Below are 25,015 nucleotides of genomic sequence, written 5' to 3'. Positions count from 1 at the left end.
AATCCCAAGATCTTGTTCCACCCGTATCCCACGATTTCCTGGATGTCTTTGATAAACAGAAAGCAGACACCCTTCCTCCCCACCGTGCCTACGATTGCCCAATTGAACTTTTACCAGGGGCAGAAATCCCCTTTGGCTGAATTTTCCCCCTCTCGGAAACTGAACTCTTGGTCCTGAAAGACTACGTCAACGAGAACCTCAAAAAGGGGTTCATCCGACACTCTACTTCTCCAGCCGGCGCAGGAATATTCTTTGTTGAAAAGAAGGACCACTCACTCCGGCCGTGTGTGGATTACAGGGAACTAAATCGGATTACCGTTAAAAACCGCTACCCCCTGCCTCTAATTCCAGAATTACTCCAGAGACTCTGCTCTGCAACGATTTTCACCAAGTTGGATCTACGAGGTGCTTACAACTTGATCAGGATCAGAAAGGGTGATGAGTGGAAAACGGCCTTCCGGACGCGGTTTGGCCATTTCGAGTACCTCGTTATGCCCTTTGGGTTATGTAACGCACCAGCAACTTTCCAGCATTTCGTAAATAATATTTTCAGAGACTTCCTAGACTTATTCATGATTGTTTATCTAGACGACATTCTGATTTTCTCGGTTTCCCTGGAACTACATCGTGACCATGTGAAACAGGTCCTTCTTAGGTTAAGACAAAATGGACTCTATGCCAAGGCCAAGAAATGTGAATTCGAACGGCAGACCATTCACTTTCTCGGACTAGTAATCTCTACAGGAGGGATGGCAATGGATCCTCAAAAGGTCGCAGCCATAATGTCCTGGCCGCCTCCCGTTGACAAGAAAGGGCTACAACGGTTTATTGGTTTCTCCAATTTTTACAGGAAATTTATTAAAAACTTTTCGGGTATCATCATGCCCATCACTCAGCTCACCAAAAAACAGAACCGCTTTCAGTGGACAGAGGTAGCTCAAGTTGCTTTTGACAAATTAAAGAGACTATATACCTCTGCCCCGGTATTGAATCACCCTGATCCTGCCCTTCCATACATACTGGAAGTAGATGCTTCAGAGAGCGCTGTAGGGGCCATTCTGTCTCAGAGCCAAGGACCTAAAGCTTTAATGCACTCTGTGGCCTTTTTCTCGAAGAAATTAGGGCCTTCAGAAAGGAACTACGATGTGGGGGACCGGGAACTGTTGGCAATCAAATCGGCTCTGGAAGAGTGGCGGTACCTCTTGGAGGGAGCAACACACCCAATACTGATCTTCACAGATCACAAAAATTTAGAGTATCTCAGGACTGCTAAACGTCTCAGACCCAGACAAGCAAGATGGGCTCTTTTTTTTTCTCGCTTCAGTTTTCATATAACCTACCGGCCCGGATCCAAGAATGTGAAACCAGACGCGTTGTCGCGTATGTTCACGGAAATCGAGGTTCCACCTCAAACGGATACCATATTACAGGCTGGGAATTTTTTGCTCACACAAAATGATTTAATGACACAGATACGTCAAGCATCCAGGGGAATCTCTCTGCCTCCAGATATGAACCTTCAAGAAGACGATGGGCTCTATTGGCAGGGGAATAAAATTTTCGTACCACAGAATCTGCGTACTACTATTTTACAAATGTGCCATGACTACCCGCTGGCCGGCCATTTCAGGGGACACAAGACCATGGATTTGGTCCAGAGACATTTTTGGTGGCCCAGCTTAGCAAGGGATTGCAGGAAATATGTCGGCTCGAGCTCAATTTGTCTCAGAAACAAGAACAGCAAAAGCAAAGCATGGGGATTATTAAGACCACTACCCATTCCTGAAAGACCCTGGGATAAGATTGCGATGGATTTTATTGTAGAGCTCCCTCCATCGGAAGGATTTTCATCCATCTTTGTAGTGGTGGACCGCCTCTCCAGGATGTCACATTTTGTCCCCATGAAAGGGACGCCATCAGCAACAGAAACTGCTGAAGTTTTTATTAAAGAAGTGGTGAGATCCCTAGTGACATTGTTTCAGATCGTGGAGTGCAGTTTACTTCAAGATTTTGGAAAACACTGTGCGAAGCACTGGGCATCAAACTAAATTTCTCCTCAGCGTATCATCCCCAGTCCAATGGACAGACTGAGCGTACTAACCAAACGCTAGAACAATACCTGCGATGCTTTATCTCTTTTTCTCAGGAATATTGGGCCTCACTATTGCCCTTGGCGGAATTCGCATTTAACAACTCTACCCATACAGCTACCAACCAATCTCCCTTCTTCTCTAATTATGGGTTCCATCCCTCTTTCTTGCCAACGCTAATTCCAGATTCTCCGTTACCAGTTGTTCAGGACAGACTAAATTTCCTTGCTACTAATAACCAGGTGCTGAGAGAGACCATTGCCAGGACACAGGAGGTTAATAAAAGATTCTTTGACAAAAAGAGGAGAGGAGAACTGGATTTGAAAGTGGGTGACCGTGTGTGGCTTTCAACAGTCAATCTGAAACTGGCCTGCCCGTCCAGAAAATTGGGACCTAAATATCTGGGACCTTTCCCAGTCAAGAGAAAGATCAATTCAGTGGCGTATGAACTTGAACTTCCCGACACATTCAAGATACATCCTGTGTTTCATACTTCCTTGTTGAAACCTGACGTGGTTAATCCCTTTCCAGGATGCAAAATGAGGCCCCCAGAGGCCATAATGGTGGATGGAGAGGAGGAGTTTGAGATCGAGACCATTGTGGACTGCAGAAAAAGGCAAAGACATAATCAATATTTAATTAAATGGAAAGGTTTTGGCCCAGAAGAAAACTCCTGGGAACCAGAAGCAAACCTTCATGCCCCAAGGCTTATACAAGCCTTTCATCGCTCTCATCCAGAAAGAAGGATCCAGAGGGGCATCCGGAGGCTGCCCGTAAGGAGGGGGCAATGTCAGAGAACCATTACAAACGCTCGTTCCCGTGCGCCAGCCAGACGTGCGGCACGAATGTGTGAACCCCGGACCAGGCACGTACGTTAGTACTCTCATAAGAACGAGTGCACGTCGGCGTGGGCATGTCCGCAAGCCAACGAATCACAGCACAGGGCGCTCCAATTTAAAGGATCAGCATACTAGTATCAGTGCTGGATTGTCTCAGCTAGTTCCTGTATCCTTGATTGCTGTTTGATTGAACCTTGATCCTGAAACCTTGGCCTTCCTGACTACTCTTTTGGATTATCCCTGCAACTCTGTTTACTTCTGCTTCCTGTACTGAACCCGGCTTGAATTTCTAACCACGGCTCTGTCTTCCGATCTTGTACCTCTCTGCCAGCCCATTGCCAACCTCCGCTAGCCCCTGACTACGAACCTGCCTATCGATTGTGCACCTTCCTGCCAGCACGTTGCCGACTCCTGCTTGTTCCCGACCTTGCAAGTTCTCCTGTTGGACTTTCCTGAACCTATCCAGGATCAACATCTCACCAGCATCTCTAGGCTCCGGTGTTCCTGATCCTGCCAAGAGGCACCTGCACCCTTCCGTTGCCCTAGCAGCCCTGTCTCCACCTCCAGGGGTGGTAGGACCGGAACCGTGCAAGAGGCCACCCTCGTCATTTCAGACTCCACAGTAAGGTACGTGACAGCCCCAATGCAAAGATCCAGAGTTCTGAGGCAAAGGTGGAAATGAGGGCAGGGGCAATGGATTTGTACCAGTTGTGGTTGTTCAAAACAGTCAGGCACATTGATTTATACTGGGTATGTGTCATTAAAACAATGTTACCACCTTTGTCCGATTGTTTGATAACAATAACATTCAAGGTGGATGGCAAAGTCCTGCCTGCTGTGCTGTTGTATTCTGGCATCGGGACTCCTCCTCTGTCAGAATACACTGATCAGATTGGCTGCATGCTCCATAGATGGATTGAAATTCAGTGGCTCATCTATTGTCAGCCTAAGCCTAAATGTGTGCGAGAGACGGTCTGTCTTTCCAACGTGTTGCCAGAACAGGGTGTTTTGACACTTGCTGCAGCACTTAGTATCCTACTATACTATCCTTGGGGATATTTTCCCTCATTACCTGTTCCAGTGACATCATTAGAAGTAATGGGAGTAGTGGTTGTCATCAGGACAAAAAGACGCAAGCCGCAATAAAAATACATTTATCAGAAGTTTGAACCCTTCCCATTCTGCTCACTATTTATGTTTATCTTTGTTCTAGTTGGAGAGATTTTCAAGCCTTTACAAAGGTGACAATCTGAGTAATATGGTATAGGCAAAATTCATTTTGCGAATACTACATTTAATTTTGACTAAAAACAATTTTACTTTTAATGATCAATTGTATTTACAGACTCAAGGAGTCGCTATGGGGAAATCTTGTGCCCCGGCATATGCTAATTTGTATCTGGGCGGGTGGGAGAGACATATAACTTCTGACGATCGTTACACACATTTCCTGGAACATGTTCTGTTATGGTACAGGTACATAGATGACCTGTTCATAGTATGGACCGGTACCAGAGACAAACTGTTATGCCCCGTACACACGGTCGGATTTTCCGATGGAAAATGTCCGATCGGAGCGTGTTGTCGGAAATTCCGACCGTGTGTGGGCTCCATCGGACATTTTCCATTGGATTTTCCGACACACAAAGTTGGAGAGCAGGAGATAAAATTTTCCGACAACAAAATCCGTTGTCGGAAATTCCTATCGTGTGTACACAAATCCGACGGACAAAGTGCCACGCATGCTCAGAATAAATAAAGAGATGAAAGCTATTGGCCACTGCCCCGTTTATAGTCCCAACGTACGTGTTTTACGTCACCGCGTATAGAACGATCGGATTTTCCGACAACTTTGTGTGACCGTGTGTATGCAAGACAAGTTTGAGCCAACATCCGTCGGAAAAAATCCTAGGATTTTGTTGTCGGAATGTCCGAACAAAGTCCGACCGTGTGTACGGGGCATTAGAGTTTATTCAGGCCTTGAATGACAATAGTTTTAACCTCAACTTTACATTTAGTTTTGACAATAGTCGGATCCCTTTTTTGGATCTCTCTATCGTCAAACAACAGGACTGTACAATAGGCACAGACCTGTTCCGCAAAACAACAGCAGGTAATACGCCTCTCCACGCGTCTAGTGCCCACCAACATCCACTAGTGCGGAACATTCCGTATGCGCAATTTTTGCGCCTACGAAGAAATTGCACTCTAGAGACAGATTTCAGGATTCAAGCCAATGCTTTATGTGACTGTCTTTTACTCAGAGGTTATTCGCGTACTAATCTAAGAAAAGCATTTAATCGAGCACTAGCACATACCAGGAGCTCTTTACTGTATACCTCACCCAAACCCCCAGCAACAGATACAGTTAAATTCATCACTAAGTACTCTGCCCATCATCAACAACTCAGAATGATACTATCCGAACATTGGCATTTACTGACGGACCACCATGTCCTGAGCAGACATGTGAGATCTACTCCAGAACCGGTGTTCCGGAGAGCATCCTCGTTAAGAGACCGTTTGACTAACAGCCATTACCAACCATCCAAGCAATCTATCGCAGGACCTAGTGGAACCTTCCAATGTGGGGATTGTCCCCGCTGCCCCTTGATTTTCGAGGGGAGGAGGTTCCAGTTCCAGAAACTTTTTCACCTGGTATCTTTTCCAATTGCGGCACTATTGGGGTGATTTACCTTATGTTCTGTAAGTGTAATGCCTTCTATGTAGGCAAAACAATACGAGAACTCCCACAGAGAATCGGCGACCACCTATACTATTCCGGCAATGGTAAACTTACCACCATAGGCCGACACATTGGACTTTGATGTTATGGCTGTCAAATTTCTGGTTCTTGAAGTAGTCCTACAGAGCCCTAGAGGGGATGATTGGGATAGGAAGATTTTACAGGCCTCAATGAGATGATACCTTATAAACCGTTCTTGTAGGTTTTCGCAATTTTTCCCCCTCCCCCCTTCTACTCCATCCCCTTCTTCCCCCTACCTTCCCATTCCCCTCCCCCCTCCCTATCCTTCTTGCCCTATCCTATCCAAGTCACACTTATCCCATGGGTTTCCTTTATGTACCCCTGTCAATTATTGCAGGAATTCCCCACTGGCCTACTACACCTCAAGTTACCTGGCCGTCCATACATGTCCTTGAACTAGGTTAGTAATAGTAACATTTCCAAAATATTTTGTCTACAAATAAAGTTCTGTATTATAGATTTGGGACTATTCAGCCCCTCATTATTTCTTGTTATTAATGTGTTTTTTCTATGTACTAATGTCGTGTATATTTGATGAAATTCATTTGGGCTGTTGCTTTCCCTGCACACCTTTCCAGCCCATTTGACATAGACGGTGCGCACTTGCGCAGTAACGTGGTATCTCGCACCTACGCAGTGCGGGGAACCAGACCCGATGACGTCACGCGCTGCCGTCAGGCAGCATGTGTACGGCTTCTGGGTTGGGGAGCTCATTTAGTGGGCCTAGGCCCACTGGTGAGCACCGCAGATATTTTTCTCCAGGGGGGTCGTGACCAGCAACCAGGAGGAAGGTAAGACTGGGATCTTTGCGGCCAGGCCTGGGTGGGTTTACTCCCTGCCCCTTTTACCGCATGCTCGCTATATTCGTTCTATTTTTACAGATCCGTCTCACTCCTATAGGCTTTAGCTTGGCTACAGATAGAGGGATCCCTTACCAGGCGCTTGCTTAATATGCAATGAACCTTCAGCTTGCAATTATCTACTAGTGATGTAGAATTACGGCATATTCCAGCCACCACCACCTGAGATACCTTAAATATGGTCTCATTGCTTGCCTTCCCTCTCTCTGCCTGCTTTACCCTTTTCTCTTCCCCCTGGAGTTTTGTATATATTATTTGAATAGATCTTTAAAGATATTTAACCAGGTAGGTTATGATTTTCTAACCATTAGGTATATATGCACTTCCTCTCCCTCACCACCCATTCCCCTCACACCCATCTTCCCGCCACCCCCCATTCACATCCTTACCCAACAACTAACCTACCCTACCCTTCAACACCTCCCCCCTCTCTCTCTCTCCCCCCTTCCTCCCCGTTCCCCCCCCCCCCCGGGCTTCCCTTCTTTTTCCTTTTTCGCGCCTTCCCCCCCTTCTTCTCTTTTTATCTTTCTCCCCCCCCCTTCCCCTCCCTTTTCTCCCCCCATCCTTTCTTCCCCCCCTCTTGTCTTTCCCTTTCCTCTTTTCTTCCCCCCCCCTTTCCCCGCCCCTTCCTTCCCCTTCCGGTGCACTATACAATGGGGAATACTTTACCAACCGTTCTGCATATATCTATTCCTACTCCTATTTACTCCTATTTAGATTCAATTGCACATAATCCTCCTTGTCCGTCGCTGGAGGAGTCTTTTGAGTGGCTGGGCTTTGTACCTGGCGATTGACCTGTTGGATAAGCAACTTCTCAACATGACTGCTGAGCCCTATCTGAATATATTATGCTTCTGTCATTTTTTGATTATGTGTTCTTGTGCTGTATTTGATTATTTGTTTTATAGATTATTCCTCCTGACGAAGCAGTCTATGTACTGTGAAACTAGTAGAGGACTGGTTAATCTATGAGAAAAACTCCATCAACAGATATCTCTTGGGGAAACCTTTGAGTATTTGTATACTGTATTTTGAAACTTTTTAAATGTGATCTATGTATTTTATATGTAATAAATGACTTAATTTTTATCCAAGATTTATTTTTATGTGTATCAGTACAGAGATAGTCCACCACAAAACCTTATGGGTTGGAGTATATGAATTGTGGGACAGTGAGCTAGGAGGGGAGGATTGGGGGGGTGGTGTTGTTGTGCTGGGAGGAGGGATGGGGGGAAGGATTTGAGCTAGGAGGGGGATTGGGGGATTTGTCCTGGAAGAGGGGTATGGGGTATTTGTGCTGGGAGGGGAATTAGTGGGGGTGGTAGGAGGGGTGATTAGGGGGGGATTTGTTGTACTGGAGGAAGGATGGGGAAAGTATTTGTCCTGGGAGGATTTGTGCTGGAAGGGGGATTTCCGCTGGGGGGTGGGGAATTGTTCTAGGAGGGGAAATTTGGGTGTGTGTGCTAGGAGGGGTGATTTGAGGGGAAATTGTGTTGGAAAATGGAGGGAAGTGGATTTGTTTTAAAAGGGGTGATTTGGGAGAGAGAAGGATTTGTGCTAGGAGGGGAAATGGGGGGTATTTGTCTTGGGAAGGGGGATTTGGGGGGAGAATTTGTGCTAATAGGGATGATTGGGGGTATTTGGAATGGTGATTCTTGGGTGGGGGGTGTATCTGCTAGGAGGGGGGATTTGGAGAGAAAGAAAGCATTTGAGCTGGGAGGAGGGATGGGGACCAAGACTTGCACTTGCAGGAAGGATTTCAGCGATGGGAGATTTGTACTGGGGGGGGGGGATTTTTGTTTGCTGAATAGTTTTTTGGGGGGGTTTACTAATACATAATGCTCATACTTCTCTGGGGGGGATATAGTTTGGCATTGTCACCCTGGGTGCTAAATGACCTTGTCCCGGCACTACTGGGGAGTTTCCTATATCTCTCAGGAACTCTGATAATGGGATCTTTGCACTGAGTTCCCAGTTCCGTTCACCTGCCCCCATCACAGCTGGATCTCTCAAGTGAGGACCAGAGCGAGGAGGAAGAAAGCAAGCATAGCGCAAGGCAGGCATGACAGTGTGGACAGGGGAGACAACAAAAAGTTAACGGCAGGATTCGGGTCAAGTGAGAGGAATTACCTGACTGGCGGGGTATATCATGGTGGGGTTTAGATGATTGAAGGGGAGGTGAGCAGCGCCGGCGTCCAGTGGAGGTCAACGGACGCAGGAAGAAGCTCCCCACCCATCCTCTCTATTCTGGTCAGTTTTGTTTCTTCACTGGTGCAGCAAGAACATGGGATGTCATGGCAGCTGGAAAGTTGGCGGTTGTTGGTCTTTGATGGTGGTAAGAAAACCTACGATAAGTAAGGGTTCAGGACTCATCAGTGGTAGCTGGAATATGGTAATGGTTGCACTGCGGGTAGTGTGTTGTCTCCGAGCCAGTGTGTTGTGGCTGGAGGTCTATCATGGTAAAAGGTCAGAAGTGGAACATACTATATTTTTGGGGTGCCATCAAAGACCAACAGGCTTAGTGACTAATAGTTTGTTCTCTGATGTTTCTATTCTAAGGAATGTTTGATTGTTCATGTTAAGTTAATATTTGTTAATAAAGAAGCTGCTATGGCCATTTGTACTCCATTCCTTGTGTGGCCTCCATTAAATATAAGTAACTGTAAGGGATGGGTTGAAGTATGAGTTTGGTTGGGTAAAGTTGGGGAAATCTGGTCTACACTGGTCATGTAGTTGATCTTATGGAACAAAAGGGAGCAGCCGGAACACACAGAGGTGGTTGGGATTCTCAGTAGAGTAGAATAGTTTGATACTTCTATTCTTGCCCTGGTTACACAGATCGATAAATATGGATCCAAACATATCACTCACCTGTCTTTACTGAGTGTATAATGAACACGAGCAGCATAATCTTCCCCAACATCTGGAAAGGAGATAGAAATTCAGCATTTTGGGTGGGAATTACGGACAGAAAACAAAAGTTGTCTTTACATACACTGATACAGTTATGTCTAAACTCCGTCCATGAACAACCTAAGACCTCGCTTACAGCAATAGTGGATATGGAGAACCCTGGCCTCACTTATTGTCAACTGACCTGTACTATGGGGTGTAGGTGTTATATACTGTATATACACAGGAGACTGTCAACATATTAGAGGAGTTGGTCAAATACCGAAATACCGCATACATATTACAAGAGATGGTTGGATACTACAGGGATACTACAGGAGATGGCCAGAGACTGCAAACATACTAAAGGAGATGGTCACAGACTGCAGATATAAAACAGGAGATGGTCAGAGACTGCAGATATACCACAGGAGATGATCAGAGACTACAGACATAATACAGGAGATGATCAGAGACTGCAGACATACTACAGGAGATATATAAACCGAATTCACCAAAGGAAAATTATAGATGAAATAGTGGCGCTTATCCCCAGGTGGGGAGATGCCAGACACTCTTATCCAGCCAGTGAGCTGAATACAAACGTGACTAGAGAAAAAGTGAAAAAACATATATTGCTAAATATCCCAAAATGTAAAAATTAATATTAAATAAAATAGATTATTCAATAAATTCAATATGAGCTAATATAAATTATAACACTCAGTGAAGTGATATACAAATATATACATCCAAGAAAAAATATATATAATGAAAATTGAACACAGTAAATGTCTACAAAGTCCAGAAACCAATCAGTCGTGAAAAATAATCTACAACACTACAAACACTACAGCAAGAAATGAGGGGAATGGGAGTCTTTGGAGCAGGAAACAGGGTTCCAACTCATCTTCTCTATCAAAAAAAAAGTGTTGGTTACTTCAAATTAAGTAAATTATTTGTGCAGTGGAAACAAATACATTTGACATTTCCTGTCATTTCCTATTTTTTTTACGGGGCATAAAAGGTAATTTTCCTCAGTTGAAGAGAATGTAGCAAAAATTTTGTTTGATGTTAAATGCCAGCTAAATGATGACCACATTAGAATCAGAATTTCAGTGTTATTTCAAAAGTGTACTGTAGATTTCCAAAATGGTTTTGGGAGAATAGGAATGAAAGATACTCCAAGTGTCCGGTTCTTCTCCCGCTCTTCTGCCGGGCTCCTCCGCTATCTTCTGCTCTTTTGCCCGGCAGAAGAGCGGGAGAAGAACCAGACACCGGGAGAAGAGGCAGGAGAGAGCGGAGAAGTTGGAAGAAGACCACCGAAGTCGTAAAAAGGCCTAATAATTTACTTTAAAAACCTGTCTAGTGTGATTTTTTTATTGACACTTTTTCCCCCCAGGTGAATGGGTAGGGGTACCCCATACTCATTCACATAGGGTGGGGGGCCGGGATCTGGGGGCCCCCTTGTTAAAGGGGGCTCCCGGATTCCGATAAGCCCTCCGCCCGCAGAACCCGACAACCAACGGCCAGGTTTGTCGGGAAGAGGCCCTTGTCCTCATCAACATGGGGACAAGGTGCTTTGGGGTGGGGGGGCCTGCAGGGTGCCCCCCTGCCCCAAAGCAATCACCCCCCCATGTTGAGGGCATGCGGCCTGGTAAGGTTCGGGAGGGGGGGCGCTTGCTCATCCCCACCCCCTTTCCTGACTGGCCGGGCTGCGTGATCGGATAAGGGTCTGGTGTGGATTTTGGGGTGGACCCCCACGCCTTTTTTTCGGCATGGGGGATCCCCTTAAAATCCCTATCAGACCTAAGGGCCTGGTATGCTCCTGGAAGGGAACCGATGCTGTTTTTTATTTAAAATTTGGCGTGGAGTTCCCCCTCATGATTCATACCAAACACCCGTCGGCAGTGCTTGTCGCTCATCGCGAAAGGAAAAAACAAATTTTTCCTTTCCCAATGAGTGAGCCAGCTCGGAGCCGACTCCCACGACGGGGCTCGCAGGTGTCAAATCTCGCCGATACAGAAGTTGACCAAAGGGTGGCAGTAAAGAGCTGAAAAGCCACGTGATTTGGTGAAAGTTGGATGAAGAAGTCCTGCCGTGTGTATGCTTTATTAGTTTAAGGCCAACGCCCTTTGTACAAAAATCCACGGGAAAGTTTGTACAAAGTCCTATCGTGTGTATGAGGCTTTACCTAGAGATATAAATCTTGACCTCATAGAGAACAACAGACATTAAACGAAAGAGTAAACCAATGAACAGAACATTGAAAAGAAAACAAGTAGTGATGGTACTACAGCTGTAGTATCTATCAACTACTACTAGTCCTCACCTGCTACTTATAGGTTACTTGCTGTTCAATTACCTGCTAATATATTGTAATATATCAAAAGAATTTGGTTAAGTTGTAGGTTTTAATCCATACTTCCCATTTCCGGTTGAAGCTTTCCCTATTGCCGTGGATGCTGGCATAGGAGTATTCATGTGAGCAATGTAAGTTTACCCTAGAGGCAACTTCTGTAAGTGTGGGCGCTATATCTTTTTTCCACTGACACATTATGGACAATCTAGCTGCTATTAAAATATGCAGAACTACTGTTCTAAAGTTAGTAGTGAAGTTTCCTATAGAGAGACCTAGCAGTGCCGAAGCCGGCGAGGGTTGGGTTATGATCCCTGTAATAGATGAGATCAGTTGCAAGACAGACTTCCAAAAGCTGGTTATTGATTTGCAGTACCAGAGTATATGTACAAATTCCCAGATTGCCCACACTTACGCCAGCATCATGGAGAGTGTTCTTTATGGATTTTAATCAAGCTGGCGTCGGGTACCATCTATAGAGTATCTTATAAAAATTTTCTCAATGTAATACACAGTGTGAAGCTCCTGGGCTGGATCTGATTGCTTGGGACCATTCTTGTTCCCAATATGATTTATCTAAATCTTGTTCCCATTTCAGTATCACTGGTTACATAGTTACATAGCTAGCAAGGTTGAATAAAGACGCCAGTCCATCCAGTTCAACCTAAGTGAGTGTCTACAATTGTCTCTATCCCTGTACATTGTGTCTCATTAAGATGCTCATCTATTATATAATTATTTATTTAAGGTACCCATATAGCGCCGTCAATTTACGCAGCGCTCCACACATACATCGCACACTCACATCGTTCCCTACCCTCAAGAAGCCCACAATCCAAGGTCCTCAACTCACATTCATATAGTAGGGCCAATTTTGGACAGAAGCCAATTAACCTACCAACATGTCTTTGGTGTTTGTTTTATTGGAGTATTGGGTTGAAGCAAAGAATAAAGAAGTGAAATGCCTCTCTTTTTGATAGAAGCTCTATGATAAACTTCCCATATTTTTTGTCCAGAGCTACAGTATGGTGTCAGAGGTGAAGGTATGCAGGAGATGTTGGATCTGGAACATCTTAAATTTATCTTTGTGTTTGATTACTTCTGGGATTTCCTGTAGGGTAGAGTAACCAGCGTCTAACCATGACTGAACCGAGAGGCCTGGTATTAAGAATTCAAAGGATTGAAGTGGTATATCACAGGTATATACCTATCCATGCTTTAAGTGAATCAGAGATAGAAGGGTCGTCTGGTAAATGTATTGGTTTATTAGTGGCCGCTGCTGTTAATGAAGCTCGGAGGTTACTGTTCTGCACCAAATTTTGTTCTAATAGTACCCATTGCTTTACTGGAGATGGATCAAATCATGCTTTAAGTTGGTCTAAAAGAATCGCTCTGTAATAGTCTTTAATTACTGGGACTCCCATACCTCCCGTCGATCTGTGTTTTGTGAAAGTAGAGAAGGCTATTCTTGCTCTAGTCCCTTTACAAATAAAGGACTGAAATGAGGTATTGAGTTTATTAAAGAAAAGGGCTGGTATGGGTATTGGTACAGTCCTGAAGATATAAAGAATTTTTGGTAAAATAACTTTTTTAAAAGTTGCTATCTTTCCCATCCAAGAGATTTCAAATTTGCCTAGTTGTAATAGTTCAGTCTGAACTGAATGTAGTATTTTTTTTAAATTGGCATCGTAGAGGTGACTAGATTTAGCGGTTAAATAAATCCCTAGATATTGGATATTACTGTTATCCCAATTGCAAGGAAATAAAGAATTAATCTTTGTCCGTATTTTGTGACTAAGGTTGGTTGTAAGGACCTGGCATTTGGATACAATAATTTTATAGTAAGATATGGCGCTGAAGGTTTCAATCATAGTGCATACTTATACATACAGGTAGAGAAGATTCCACATCCGAAAGTGTCAGTAGGACGTTGTCTGCAAATAATCCTATTTTATGGCTTTTGCCAGCTACTGAAATGCTTTTTATAGTTGGGGAGCTCCTGATGGCAGCTGCAAAGGGTTCCATAATTAATGTAAAGCTTAAGGGAGAAAGGGGGCAACCCTGCCTTGTGCCATTTGTGATGTTAAAGGTGTCGGAGAGTACAGAGGAGGTAAAAACTTGTGCAGATGGGTTTGTGTATAATGCTAAAATGCAGAGGCGTAGCTTGAAGCTTGTGGGCCCCGATGCAAAAGTTGACCTGGGCCCCTCCCCACTACCACCCACCACTTCCACTGTGCATGCAGATACACCCACCGCATGCCAAGATACTGAAAGTGGCTTAAGAGTTTGAATTTCCACACAATATGTGTTGCAATACACTGGCTGATAGCATACCATTGGAAATCCCCATTGGCACCTCTAGTCCATTTGAAAATTAGAACAATATTAATCTCATGGAAAAAATATTTCACACCTTACATACAATACAAATCATTTATATGATAAAAAATGGGACCCCTGGTTGAATCATTCTAAACACTTCTTAAACCCTGAATAATAATACTTTGCATCAGAGATCATTGAAAAATATAAGTTGTTTATGGTATTCAAAGATATTACTGTTAACACGTTAGTCAACTATAACAAAGTACATGTATCAACTACTGTATACTTTAACAGTCTTCCTTACTTGTAAATCTCATTGAATGCATTTCTCTTGACATATGGTATCACTTTTTTGTACCCAATAAAAATAGTTTGTAAATAAAAAAAGAGTTTGAGTTTCCAGAGTTCCTCCTTACATCAGAGGACAGGTACCCCTGGCAGGTCACTTGGCAGAACTCCTTTCCCATCCCAGCACTATACAGCTCCTCCCCTCACACTACACAGGGCTGAAATCACATTCCTTTACATACAGTCTGTCTGCCTTCACAAGGTGTATCTGGCTTTTATGTTGCCATTCTGACCTGTAAAATTCTCTGGTTGGAATGACAGTGTAGTTGCAGTAGGCAGATACACCAGTGACGGCTGGTTCTCAAAATGTTTGGGGGCGCAAACAAACTGAAAAATACTGAACCCCCACATCAATTGCAGTCTCACTGTGCCCATCAATTGCAGCCTCACTGTGCCCATCAAATGCAGCCACTGTGCCCATCATATGCAGCCACTTGTGCCTGTCAAATGCAGCCACTTGTGCCCAGTATATGCAGTCACTTGTGCCCATCATATGCAGACACTTGTGCCCGTCATATGCAGCCACTTGTACCCACTTGTGCCCATCATATGCAGCCATTGTGCCCATCAAATGCAGCTACTTGTGCCCATCAAATGCAGCCACTTGTGCCCATCATATGCAGTCACTTGTGTCCATCAAATGCAGCCACTTGTGCCCAATATATGCAACCACTTGTGCCCATCATATGCAGCCACTTGTGCCCATCATATGCAGCCACTTGTGCCCATGAAATGCAGCCACTTGTGCCCCTCAAATGCAGCCACTTGTGCCCATCAAATGCAGCCACTTGTGCCCAGTATATGCAGCCACTTGTGCCCATCATATGCAGCCACTTGTGCCCATCAAATGCAGCTACTTGTACCCATCAAATGCAGGCACTTGTGCCCATCATATGCAGCCACTTGTGTCCATCAAATGCAGCCACTTGTGCCCGTCAAATGCAGGCGGGGATGTTCGTCCTCATGTCTCCTCTGTGCCTCCTCTTCCTAAGTGCCAGCCATCTAATAGGATGCCCTGGCGCTTTGGCCAATCAGGAAACAGGTCTGATGACCTGCCTCCCTGATTGGCGGGGAGGAGCGTTAGTGTGAAAATAGCGAAAATTAATTCGCTATCATCACACAATTGGGTGGGATCAGGGCGCACTCTCTGCGCCCCGAGCCCACCCTAATTTGAAGCCTATTAAAGCCTCTGGCTCTAATCAGGTGCTTCAAAATGTACCACCCCCTCCTGCCCCCGCCATAGGAATCCGTGCATCTGGTGTCCTAAAAGGGGCTGGGCGCATGGATGGGGGGCGGTGCCCATGGCCCACAATGCACGGGCCGCCCCTGAGATACACCCTGTGCAGATCGTGGCTGACTGGCTGTGTTGTAAAGGAATTTGACTGCAGCCCTGTGGAGGAGGAGCAGTATAGAGTGCTGTAATGGTAAAGGAGCTCAGCAGCCTGGCATAGCATACAGGGTGGAGGGGCAGTCAGGGAGCTTTGGGGAGGTGCAACTTAGATCTGGGGGGGGCAAAGCCTTGTGACACAGCACAGACACTTTCCCATCCTGGGCTGTTCTCACCCCGTGCTCCTCTCCATTCAGGAAATGGCACGCAGCTTCTCCCCAGCCAATAAGAACGGAAGGGTGTGGACTGTGGAAGGCAAAGTGAAAGCCCAGTACTGGAGCGTGACTGTGGGGCCCTAGGGCAGATCGGAGCTGGACTTTGTGGAGGATATTGTATGACAGGGAGGCTGCAGGGGCCCCCTGGAGATAGGGGTGGGGTTGCGATTGTGACCCCTGCAACCACTTATGCTACACCCATGCTAAAATGACTGAGAGGATGAAACCTGCAAAACCAAATTTTGTTAAGGTAGCTTGTAAATACCCCAATGTACCCTGTCGAAAGCCTTTTCAGCATCTAGAGCTATAAAGGCAGTAGGCAGTTTGCGACTCTCAGCTAGACGGAGCAGATTGAGGATTCTGCCAATGCCATCAGGTGCTTGACGTCCTTTTACAAATCCTACTTGATCATTGACTATTAAGGATGGTGTTACTTCAGAAACTCTGTTAGCTATAACCTTCGCGTAAACCTTGAGGTCTACGTTAAAGTGGTTGTAAACCCTTACAACACACTTTTTGCTACAGGTAAGCCTATAATAAGGCTTACCTGTAGCTACCCTGGATATCTCCTAAACCTGAATGGTTTAGGAGATATCCCCAGTATTTGCATGTGCCAACGTCATTGTCACATGCGCACTGAAGCAAACTGAAGGATGGATGCTGTGACCGAAGATGGACACTTTTTTTAAAATAAAGGACTTGTCCCAAACTGTCGCCTGTCATTTTTACCATTTTGACACTTTTTTTGGTGAATAGGTAGGGGTACAATGTACCTGATACCCATTCACATACGGGGCTGGATCTGGGGTTCCCCTTGTTAAAGGGGGCTTCCAGATACCATTGAGCCCACCGCCCGCAGACCCCCACAACCACCGGGCAAGGGTTGTGGGGATGAGGCCCTTGTCCCCACCAACATGCGGACAAGGTGCTTTGGGGGACCCCAAAGCATCCTCCCCATGTTGTGGGCATGTGACCTGGTATGGTTCAGGAGGAGTGGAGCTCTCTCGTCCCCCCTATTTTCCTGCGGCCTGCCAGGTTGCGTGCTCGGAGAAGGGTCTGGTATGGATTTTGGGGGGGGGGACTCCTACGCCATTTTTTTTACATTTTGGCTTGGGTTTCCCTTAAAATCCATACCAGACCTGAAGGGCCTGGTATGGATTTTGGGGGGGACACCTATGCAATTTTTTTTTTTAATTTTGGCGCAGGCTTTCCCTTAATATCCATACCAGACCCAAAGGGCCTGGTAATGGACTGGGGGGGGGAACCCATGCCGGTTTTTTTCAATGATTTTTATCTATATTGCCGGGATCCAACAATACATTACAGCCGCGAGCAGTTAAATGACATGTTTTCCTTTACAAATGTCATTTTGCTGCTGTTATTCATAAAACTATCTACAGCTGCCATTTAAGCAGCGTTACATAGTGTGGGGCATGGACTCAGCCCCCTGAGCCACAATTGGCCAAAGGCACCCTGCCTTTGACCAATCATGGCTCTCACAAAGGAGCACGCTGTGATTGGCCAAAGTATGCAGGTCAGGTACATGCTTTGGCCAATTAGCAGCCATTAGAGCGCTCGCAGAACGCGCCATAATGAACGGCGAGACCGTCAATGCACTGCCAGATCACAGTGCATTGACGGTCTCGCCGTTCATTATGGCGCGTTCTGCGAGCGCTCTAATTTCCCGCGAACGCCCCATAATGTTCGGTATTCGGTAGTGTCCTCCTGCAAGTTTCCTTAAAGTGTTAGACTCCATTTTATAACTAGGCAATTCGGATCACGGGTGGAATCTCCATGATTCTGCCCGTAATTTCAGATTTGCAGAAAAATGCATAATGCGTTTGTGATGCCATTATTTCTTAATGGCACCCCAAATGCAAGGCAATTTTGTGGCGATTGTCTAGTGACAAATTGCGCTACAATTGCGGCAAAAATTGTGACCGTAAACGCTCCTGGCTCTGTGCCAAAATTTGGTACATGAATTTCTTTTGGAACATTTTTGGAGCAGAGGGAAGCCCATTCAACAGAATGGTGTCGGTTCAACAACACTCAACCAAAAAACAAAAAAGCTAAAAAAAAACCAAGCGGCTGCAGCTGTCGCTGCAAATCATTCAGGTGTGAATGGAGCCTTACTAAACCCAGGAGCCTGCATTCACTATATGTGGTCTCCCAAAGTACACAGAACATGGAAATGCAATTATTTTAGTAAATATATACCTTTTCTCATTAGCAATGTAAAGCAGTCGTGTGACTTCTATCAGTGTCTGGTTAAAGTTTTAATTCTCCTCTGACTGACCTATGAGGCTGCAGGACCCCTGACCCTCTGTCTGGACAGTGCTGATTGGCCCTGTGCTTATCACATGTACTCTCCCAAGAAAAGAAACTCTCTAGCAATACACACCAAACTGAGCATGTGCAAAGTAACTCCAAAGGTTTTGTTCTATCAGGAGATGGATTGGGGACCATGGAAGAAAGGGAGGACCAGAGAAGACAGGATCAAACAGCCTTTTTACATAATGCGGCAGATTAACCCCTTAGGTTCCACTGTGAGTATAACAATCATGCTTTACTGCATATACAGACTGATTTTACTGTTGTGGGTTTAGTAACACCCACTTAAGGGCCGAGCCTCTTTCTGAGATTTGTTGTTTACAAGTTAAAAACATTTTTTTTGCTAGAAAATTACTTAGAACCCCCAAACTTTATAAATTTTTTTTCTAATGCCCTGTACACATGACCGGTTTTCCCGTCGGAATAAACTCTGAAGGTTTTTCTGACGTAGTTCCGACGGAATTCCGCTCAAGCTGTCTTGCATACACATGGTCACACCAAGTTCCGACCGTCCAGAATGCAGTGGCGTACAACATGTATGACGGGACTAGAAAACGGAAGTTCAATAGCCAGTAGCCAATAGCTTCCGTCTCGTACTTGCTTCAGAGCATGCGTTGTTTTTGGTACGACGGAATAGCATACAGACGATCGGTTTTCCCGATAGGCTTCCAGTGTGCTCTCACTGTGACTGCTGATATATTACCAGCCTTAACAGACATTCATACACTTGACCTCTTGGACAAACTGTCCTGACACTGTCGTCCATCACATGTCTTACCAAAGCACCTCTCTCCTCTTGGATACATCTGTAGTTCATGTAAAAGGTGGGGAGATTCTGCTTTTCATGTGTATGTACCAGTCCTGTCTTTGAAGGAAATTATTTCTAAGAAATCTTTGAAATATTACCTAAAAACAAATTCCGAAGCGACATAGACAGCTTTACAAAGAATTTTACCTGCAAGCTTTTGAAACAACACATTACTTCTTTTCTTTAAGAATTTAATATTTGTACAATACTTGGAAAAGCAACCTAATATGTTATTTCAAAGTGTGCATCTTTAATAGCTTACTATCCAATCATTAACATTTCATTGAGTTTCAACATGTTAATGTCATTTACATTTCAATTATTAAAAAAATAAATAAATACACATATTATGTGTACATATATATTTCTAGTCGATTGTGCATTTTTTTTCTTAATGAGTCTGCATAGCATTGTAACCATGATCAGTGGATCACAGGTGCAATGCCAGGCTTCTGCAGACTCTTCCAGCTCCTTGTTCATACTAAGGTGTGAACTTTCAGTTAGAGAACTGGAGGTATCAATGGACTACAAAAATATATGTAATGGCTGCGCTTAGGGCAGTAAGTAGGTCTGCTGCCTCCCTAAATTGAGCTCCCCTAGGGGTTCTCCAGACAGAATACAAAAAATAATAAATGGGGTAGATGGCGCTCCCTACAGGTGGTTACATAGGACGTGAACAGGTAAAATTATGGGGGGGGGGGGAGGAAAGGGATGGGGAGCCGGCGTGCTAACCCAAGGATGAGTATACCCCACCTAAATACAAGGTGTATAGTCCCACCTCCAGAAGGCGTTATCAATATTGCAAATACCTGTGTGCAGTATCTAATAGTGTAAGTTATAAAGTCCCAGCTACTATTTAACTCCGTAAGTGTTAAAGTAAATAAAATAGAACGTATATTGTGCCATAAAGTGACTGCTAGGCTTTCCAAATTGTTCAGCCTCCCAATATGGTGTGTGCACGTGATAAGTGTTACATAATCAGTGTTGAATAAAGTGCAGAGTGCGTAATATTGTATGTGATGCTCCTAGTGGTTAGCAAGTAGTATTACCTCCACTTACTAAAAATAAACCAATAAAACTATATATGATATATATGTTGACCACCGATATAAATAAATCACCATATGTAGCCAGCTTGAGTGAACCGCTTAAAGAACCGCACTGTGCGGGCAAGCTAGAAAGTCCATAAACATTGTGGAAGCAAAAATCACATATAAGTATTCATGTAGCAGTCCATAAGTTATACATTAAGTGATCTCCAAACGCTGTGAGGAAAATTCAAAAAGGTGACTTGAGTGCTCACAGTATCCTTGGTGACTTTGTGCTCCCCCTCAAGGGTCCCCACTCACCAGATCCACTCACCCCAAAAAGGGCAGCATGCGTATAGATGTGATTGCTGCGATCTCTTCACCAGCGTGTTCGGTAGAAATCCAGGGATGGTCCTCTGTCTTCAGAAAAAAGTTAGGGCCTGATCATAGTGGGTCCCTCATGCAGGGAAAAAAAGGGAAGGATAGACTCCGTCGCTGAGGACGTCTATGACGAAACGCGTACGACGGCACCACACACACTACGTCATTTCCGGGTTACGGACTGGTGGAACGCAGGTGGAGCGCAGACTACCGGTACTGTCTCCCTCCAGCGTTACTGATTGCAGTCTGCCCTAAAACGCACGACTTTAGTTAAGAGCCTACTCTGTCCCATTATCAGTCAGGATTGGAGTACTTACCTGAAGTTTCCTGCTGCTGGACTTGTTGTTTTATTTTTATTAATATTTATCTTACATAACGTTTTTAATAAATTTCAACATACTACACTATGGGAGTCTATCCTTCCCTTTTTTCCCAGCATGAGGGACCCACTATGATCAGGCCATAACTTTTTTCTGAAGACAGAGACCAAGACCATCCCTCTACCGAACACCCTGGTGAAGAGATCGCAGCAATCTCATCTATACGCATGCTGCCCCTTTTGGGGTGAGTGGATCTGGTGAGTGGGGACCCTTGAGGGGGAGCACAAAGTCACCAAGGATACTGAGAGCACTCAAGTCACCTTTTTGAATTTTCCTCACAGCGTTTGGAGATCACTTAATGTATAACTTATGGACTGCTACATGAATACTTATATGTGATTTTTGCTTCCACAATGTTTATGGACTTTCTAGCTTGCCCGCACAGTGCGGTTCTTTAAGCGGTTCACTCAAGCTGGCTACATATGGTGATTTATTTATATCGGTGGTCAACATATATATCATTTATAGTTTTATTGGTTTATTTTTAGTAAGTGGAGGTAATACTACTTGCTAACCACTAGGAGCATCACATACAGTATTACGCACTCTGCACTTTATTCAACACTGATTATGTGACACTTATCACGTGCACATACCATATTGGGTGGCTGAACAATTTGGAAAACCTAGCAGTCACTTTATGGCACAATATACGTTCTATTTTATTTACTTTAACACTTACGGAGTTAAATAGTAGCTGGGACTTTATAACTTACACTACACCTCTATTGGATACTGCATACAGGTATTTGCAATATTGATAATGCCTTCTGGAGGTGGGACTATACACCTTGTATTTAGGTGGGGTATACTCATCCTTGGGTTAGCACGCCGGCTCCCCATCCCCTCCCCCCCTCCCATAATTTTACCTGTTCACGTCCTATGTAACCACCTGTAGGGAGCGCCATCTACCCCATTTATTATTTTTTGTATCAATGGACTACAAGTGCAGGGATCATAACACTTGTGTTCCATTGAGAACTACAGGTTGCTTTGTGGAAGTGGCAGACGGGACTAGAAGTTTATTTGTTCACTAGATTTAAATCTAACACAGCTAGTTAGATTTTAAAAATGACTGCTGCTGTGGGGAAGACAAACCCCTATGCACTGTCAGTTTGAGGGTGAGGGGTCCACTGTTGTCACCATCAGGAAACCCACCCTGAGAAATGTCATGCAACCATCTCTGACGTTCATGTAGACAGGAAGTGACCATATTAGGTCAATGATATCATGAGAATTCCCGCCCATTTGTGTATGTCCAACTGCAGGACGGAAAATGCCTGGACCACAATTGATAGGGTGGCAGTGGGAGGGAGTGACCATTTTCTTTACGGGTTTGGTCCGATCCCAAGTTCAGAACAAACCTAGGCTTATCCCTATTCAAGGGCACCGAGATGCAACAAGGATGAAAAAAGATGAAAGCAAGTATTTTATTAAAAAGAAAATGGCAGTTGTTTTTTTTGGGAGATTAAATAGTAAAACAGTTTCACAAAGCAAACAAAATATCGCTCAAGTTAACATCGAATTAACATCGAATATCTACCTAAAAAATTAAACCGGGACCCACACAGGACAGTTTTTAAACAGGTGGTTGAACTTAGGTCATCATCTTAAGGAGAATAATACGTCCCAAGAGGTTAAGCGGTAGGCCCGCCCAAGACGAGCATTTTGTGCGCAGAGTATTTATGACAAGTGTTAGGTTCTTTCCTACATAGTCAGAGGGATTTTTGATGATTAAGACCCCGAGGTATCTGAACTCCTCCACCCATTTCAGTGGGGATGAGGGAGCCCCGGAAGTGGTAACATCATCGATGGGGAACAGTACCGATTTAGTCCAGTTAATTTTAATACCAGAGAAACCCCCAAAGTCATCAAAGATACGTAGGGCAGCTAAAAGTGAGGGACCGGAGTCACTTAAATATAGTAGTGCGTCGTCAGCATACAGGGACAGCCGCTCTTCCATCTTACCCACCCGCAGGCCCAGGACATCGGGAGTACTCCTGATCGAAATTGCCAGGGGCTCCAGAGCCAGGGCGAACGGGCTGGGGGAGAGTGGGCATCCCTGCCTTGTACCGCGAAATAGGTCAAATGGATCCGAAAGCCAGTTGTTTGTTCAAACCCGAGCTCTAGGTGTCCGGTATAGTAGTCGAATGCCGTGAATGAACTTGGGGCCAAACCCAAATCGATATAGAACTTTCCATAAGTAGGTCCACTCAACGGAGTCAAATGCCTTCTCGGCATCGAGGGAGGAAATGACTCTGGTACCTGGGTGTGGGATAGTGAGGTTAAGGAAGAGGCGTCTGATATTTATGTCAGTTCCCTTACCCGGCATAAACCCAGTTTGGTCTATTTCAATCAGGTCATCAATAACTTGGAATAGACGGATGGCCAAGACCTTAACAAAGATCTTGGCATCTACATTCAGTAGAGATATAGGTCTGTATGATGCACAATCAAGCGGATCCTTACCCGGCTTGGGAACCAATACCACTATTGCCTTGTTCATCAAATCGGGTAGGGCCTCTAATGTTGCAAATTTAGTGAGGAGTTAAGTCAGTTTAGGGGCCAAGAGGTCGGAAAAATTTGAGTAAGACTCGGACGGCAATCCATCCGCCCGAGAGGCCTTCCCCCCCTGGAGATGTCCCATCGCCACATGAATCTCCTCAAGGGTAATATCTGCCTCTAGACCCTCTCTAGCCTCGTCGGACAGAACAGGGATAGATAATGGATCTAGGAAGGAGGAGAGGGCAGATTCCGAGAAGTTGGCTTTGGGAGGAATATACCTCTTTGAAGTATTCTCTAAAGTAACGGTTGATACCGTCTGGCGTAGTAAGCATCTGGCCATAGCTATCCCTGATAGAGCCTATGGGAGTAGAGAGTATGTTACCCTTTTCCAACCAGGCCAGGAGTTTCCCGTTTTTCCCACCATGTTCAAAGACTCTTTGGGCCGAATATAGTAGGGCCTTGTCAGTCTGGGCCACCCTGGCAGTGGAGAGACTCTGGAGCACCCGTTCCCATGTCTTATACCGCTCATCTCCTGGGACAGAGACAAATTCGGCCTCTAGTGCAGTGGCCTTCATTTCAAGCTCCTCCAAGGAACGGGTAGATTCTCGATTAAGGCGAGAGATATTAGTCATGAATTCAGGAAGGAGTCTAGCAATGGCGCCGATCTTGATTCTGAGCACGCAGTGAGAGAACCTGGTCTCTCACCCCGCTCCATGAGCAAGACACAGACTGCCTAATCCCTGATCCACCCGGCCTGGCCGATCCCTCACCATCCCCCCTGCTGCTCTCTGCCCTCTAAAAAACACTCTGAAGCACGCCCGACTGAATCCTGGAACTGGAGAGCGTCTGCTGAAAATTTACACTGTGTCAAAAGCTTACCAGGCGAGATGAAACAGTGCGTGTATGAAAGGGACTGAATGGAATCCAATTAGAAGTTTCTTCTTTTCCCGAACAGAGAGCTCACACAGCGGTCTTCAAAGGATAGTGTATCCCCCTGTGTATCCCCCTGTTCGCCCCCTACACAACTACGTCCATAAACAAACACAGGCGTCAAAATAGTGCAGCGCTGTACTGACCTGTGTGGACCTACTCGCTCCCCCGCTGTACATTCGGGGGGAGACAAGGAGGGAGGGGGAAGGAGGGGGAAGGAGGAGGAAGGAGGAGATGTGTCAGCAAAGCCAGTGACGGAGTACGGGAGTCCTAGCAAATGACGTGTGGCTGAGCGATTGCTGGATTCCCAGAGGACTAGAGAAACGATCCAATGTGGAGAGCTTAGCTGCTGAACCAAGCTGACCATCAGTGTTCATCTTAGAAGGAAGAAAGATCCTGGAACCCGGAAAAGATTCACGAAAGGCAGCTCTATCTGGCACCATACCCTACATATTCTGTACATTCTACATACCTGATGAAGATAAGAAAACGAAGTTGATCTGGCTACTCGATCTGACCAGTATTGAATCAATATATAAAGGAATATACAGAAAACAATATATATAAACT

At 45.1% G+C, this 25,015-nt stretch overlaps 1 protein-coding gene across 2 annotated transcripts in view; it reads right to left on the bottom strand.

The window, feature by feature from the left end:
- LOC141105743 (pancreatic lipase-related protein 2-like) overlaps positions 1-24,647 on the bottom strand; it is an 88,508-nt gene extending 63,861 nt beyond the window's left edge. Inside the window, exons 1-2 of one of the 2 annotated variants that reach the window (XM_073595823.1) lie at positions 24,592-24,647; positions 9,428-9,479 (exon numbers count right to left, since the gene is read on the bottom strand). In XM_073595823.1, coding sequence (XP_073451924.1) covers positions 9,428-9,479; positions 24,592-24,624 — 85 coding nt within the window. In that variant the 5' untranslated portion in view covers positions 24,625-24,647. The other variant, XM_073595824.1, reaches the window with a different exon arrangement.
- Between the last annotated feature and the right edge of the window lie 368 nt (positions 24,648-25,015).

Source organism: Aquarana catesbeiana, linkage group LG08, assembly GCF_042186555.1.
Source record: "Aquarana catesbeiana isolate 2022-GZ linkage group LG08, ASM4218655v1, whole genome shotgun sequence".
Taxonomy (NCBI): domain Eukaryota; kingdom Metazoa; phylum Chordata; class Amphibia; order Anura; family Ranidae; genus Aquarana; species Aquarana catesbeiana.
Note: the sequence above shows the minus strand (reverse complement) of the source record. Positions and strands in the feature narration are given on the sequence as shown.